Source organism: Capra hircus, chromosome 5 (genome assembly GCF_001704415.2).
Source record: "Capra hircus breed San Clemente chromosome 5, ASM170441v1, whole genome shotgun sequence".
Taxonomy (NCBI): Eukaryota; Metazoa; Chordata; class Mammalia; order Artiodactyla; family Bovidae; genus Capra; species Capra hircus.
This window is the reverse complement of record NC_030812.1, coordinates 57,719,191-57,723,214: the sequence shown is the minus strand read 5'-3', so window position 1 is coordinate 57,723,214 and position 4,024 is coordinate 57,719,191. Positions and strand designations below refer to the sequence as shown.

At 32.7% G+C, this 4,024-nt stretch overlaps 1 protein-coding gene across 1 annotated transcript; it reads left to right on the top strand.

Annotated features, from left to right (window-relative positions):
* LOC102180195 (olfactory receptor 6C75) lies at positions 2,523-3,461 on the top strand. The gene has a single exon (XM_005680451.2). It carries the CDS (start codon positions 2,523-2,525, stop codon positions 3,459-3,461), a length of 939 nt encoding a protein of 312 aa, XP_005680508.2.

Genomic DNA, 4,024 nt, shown 5'->3' with positions numbered 1-4,024 from the left:
ATACCCTATAGTGTAGAATAATGGATGTCTTAAACATCACAATGAATTTTTTTATGTTTTCTTTATGATTCGAGAAAAAAAACACTTTTTCATGGATCTTCCTAGATGGCTCAGTCAGTAAAGAAACCACCTGGATTGCAGGAAACCTGGGTTTTATCCCTGGGTCGGGAAGATTCACTAGAAAAGAGAAAGACAACCCACTTCAGTATTCTTGTTTGGAGAATTCCAGGGACAGAGGAGCCTGCTGAGCTACAGTCCATGGGGTTGCAAAGAGTCAGACACAACTGAGCAGCTAACACTTTCACTTGTTCACAACCTAGTCTGTTGCTGCTTAAGACCTGCTTATCTCTGCTGCTTGGTTATCATTTCTACTCCTTATGAAGTTTTGGATTATTATGAAAATGCATATCTTTCCATATATTTTCATGCTCTGATTTCAGGCCACTCTCAACTAAATATTTTATTTGAAATTGTTTACTAATTTGGACCACTGTTTAGTGGTTGGTGTCTTGAGACCAATCTCCATTGTGCGTTTTGTTTTTTCATCAATGAATCCCCCTGAGTCCACTGTAATAGAGCAGTATGGCTAACTTGAATAATATTACTTCTGCATAAAAAATTGTATCATCTTACTCACCAAGCTTGAAAAGACATTGCATCAGCTTTCATTTCAATTATATCAAGTACTAAGATAATACTTCTTTAAGTGACAATAGGTAGGAAATAATCCTGGGAACTGAGATCTTTGGAGATGCTTGCTTTACTATTTAGAAGTGTGTTGATACATACCCTTTTTGTAAACATTGGAGAGGGAGGTCTTACAGTTATTCTTCATTATTGATATTTTGGTTATTTGGTTACAAATATATGATGACAGAGGGGAAAGAGATTGCAAAAACTTTTGAAAAATCCCAAAGTACTTAGTTGAAGCAAATTAAAGAAGCTATTAGAAGTGATACTGACTAACCAGTCATATTTACCATAAATGTAAGTACTTCTTTGATAGCTTTTTACAAAAATATAAATTGGCCTTAATTGTATACAATTATGCTTATACAAATAATCTCAATTATGTACCATGTATAAATAAAATTAAACCACACATTTATATGCAATATATAAAGAAAATTTTGAAGCTACTATTTAATAATTTTATGCAACACTTTTATTCATTATAGCATAAATATTTTGTGATTAACAGGACTTTCATGATTTTTTGTGTTCTTGTCTACATAGTTTTCCATAATCATTTCTAATATCATAAATATCAAGACACCATATAGTCATTTTTGTACATTATTTGAAATAATACACTTGATGACCTTTAACAATTACAGATATTCTTTTAATATGAGTTTTGCACATTTTATATAGGGAAGGTTAGCATTTATCATATAAAGGCAAAAGACAAGAAAAATGCTTATTTTATGACCAGAAAGAGAAGACTGAAAATGGAATATATCCTCCCAGAAATTTTATAAGTAAAAAATCTAAGTAAGTTTATTAACATATTGAATTAATTGGCTGATACTGAGAAAATAGCATTTTTTGAAAGTTCTGAAACCTCTGAAGACTACAGAAAACACATGAGGCAATGCAAACTTAGGCAGTCTTTCTAGATATAAACTATTAAAAAGAATTATATTAGATGACAGCACATCTAAAGTTTTAGTGGAAAATAATATTAAATAAGGATCAAATAATTAAACAAACTCTGTATAATATCAAGTTATTGTACAAAGAAAAAAAAAGGAGGAAAGAAGTAGAAAAAGAAAGAGAATCTTTGCCTCTCCAAAACTTACCTTGAATGTTTACTATTCCTTTTCATTACCCCTTAAGAAAAGAACAGGCGAGATTGTGGAGAAGTGCCAAATGATTTTGGAAATAAGTAAGGATACTAGTAGTTTACAAAAAGTTAAAATTGAGACTTAAGTAAAGGTACTACTTTTATGTATTTTACATATATATGTGTGGCTCTAGTGCTATACTATTATCAGGGACATGTTACTCTACCAGTTGGACAACTAAGTTCCTAAGGTATCTCCACAGATTGTAAAAGTTTCAAATGGATAAGGAAAAAGAAATGCTTATACAAAATAGACAAATTAAAATTTTGTATGAAGCAGAAAGCAATAAAAGTATATCTTCAATAATATTTGGATACACTGGAGGTAAGCTCTCAGTTTTATTTGAAGTTTTAAAATCAGAGATTTGAGCATCCTTTTCTCTTTGTTTTCAGGAATATATTGAAGCATTCAGAAGAAAATTTTTTTCTGATATGTGTGAGAAAACAATGTAGGAAATACAGGATAGTGAATTAATACATGACATAATAAATTGCGAAACTTTAAAAGTCTTTTGTTACTATATACTACTAAAACATTTTCCCCTAAAAGTACAAGGAAGCTATAATATTGTGCGTGTGTGTGTGTGTGTTTCTTTGTTGGTGCCATATTTTTTTTTTAATTTCTTCATCTGTTTCACAGCTAAAACAAAGAATATCACTATAATGAAGGAAAATAATGAGAAATTACACAGAAGTTACCGAGTTTATCCTTCTTGGGTTGACAAGTGATCCACAGTGGCAGGTTGTACTGTTCCTATTTCTTCTTGTTACCTACATGCTAAGCGTGACTGGGAACCTGGTCATCATCACCCTCACCCTTTCAGATCCCCATCTGCAGACTCCAATGTATTTCTTCCTTCGAAACTTCTCATTCCTAGAAATATCATTCACGTCGGTCTGCATTCCCAGATTCCTTATTGCGATCATGACGGGGGACAGAACCATTTCTTATAACGGTTGTGTGGCTCAGCTGTTTTTCTTCATCTTCTTGGGGGTGACAGAATTTTACCTCCTGGCTGCCATGTCCTATGACCGCTACGTAGCCATCTGCAAACCTCTACATTACACCACCATCATGAGCAGTAGAGTCTGTATACTTCTTGTCTTTAGCTCCTGGCTTGCAGGATTCCTGATCATCTTTCCACCAATAATTCTGCTGCTGCGATTGGATTTCTGTGCCTCCAATATAGTTGATCATTTCATCTGTGATGCTTCTCCCATCTTGCAGCTTTCCTGCACAAGCACTCACTTTCTAGAACTCATGGCATTATTTTTAGCTGTGGTAACACTCATGGTCACTTTAACATTAGTTATTCTATCCTATACATATATTATCCAGACAATTCTGAGAATTCCTTCCACGAATCAAAGGAACAAAGCCTTTTCCACGTGTTCTTCCCACATGATAGTTGTCTCTCTGTCTTATGGCAGCTGCATCTTCATGTACATTAAGCCTTCAGCAAGCGAAAGGGTGACTCTAAGCAAAGGAGTGGCTGTGCTCAATACCTCAGTGGCTCCTCTTTTGAATCCATTTATATACACCCTGCGAAATCAGCAAGTGCAGCAAGCCTTCAAGAACATGGTCCAGAGAATGGTCTTTTCTTCAAATAAGTGAATACGATCATATAAAAACAGTAACTCTGAAAAGAAAGCTGAATGAAAAACTCTCTGCTCTCTCTACATAAATTCTTTCAACACCTCATTTCATTCATTCTTTTAAGACAGATGTATACATCATCAATGTCCATTTTTCTTATTAGCCTAAAATCAAGGTCCTAACTCTTTTAAGTTACATGAAAAAGATCAGTTTTCACCTGTGTAACAGAATTTTAGATATCAGTAATCTCCATTGTTTCCCATATTAAAGAAAGGTAGATTTGGCAGTCTTACAAAAATAGAGATTGTTTTAAGAAGATTACTAGAAATCACATATAGAAATAAAATCTATTTTATATGAAATAAAAAAATGTATTTTAATTAAAATGTCATATGTCACCAAATAATGTTATAATATTTAGAAGCATTATTAAAATATCTCCTTGAATTTATTAATAAAATAAAGCATGTTGGAAAATAAAATAGAAATTAAATATAAAGTATGCTGTCAGTGTCATTAAATTTGCTATTTGAAATGAAGCTGTATTTATTTTTTATTATTTTCCCCAGAAAATAATGGCA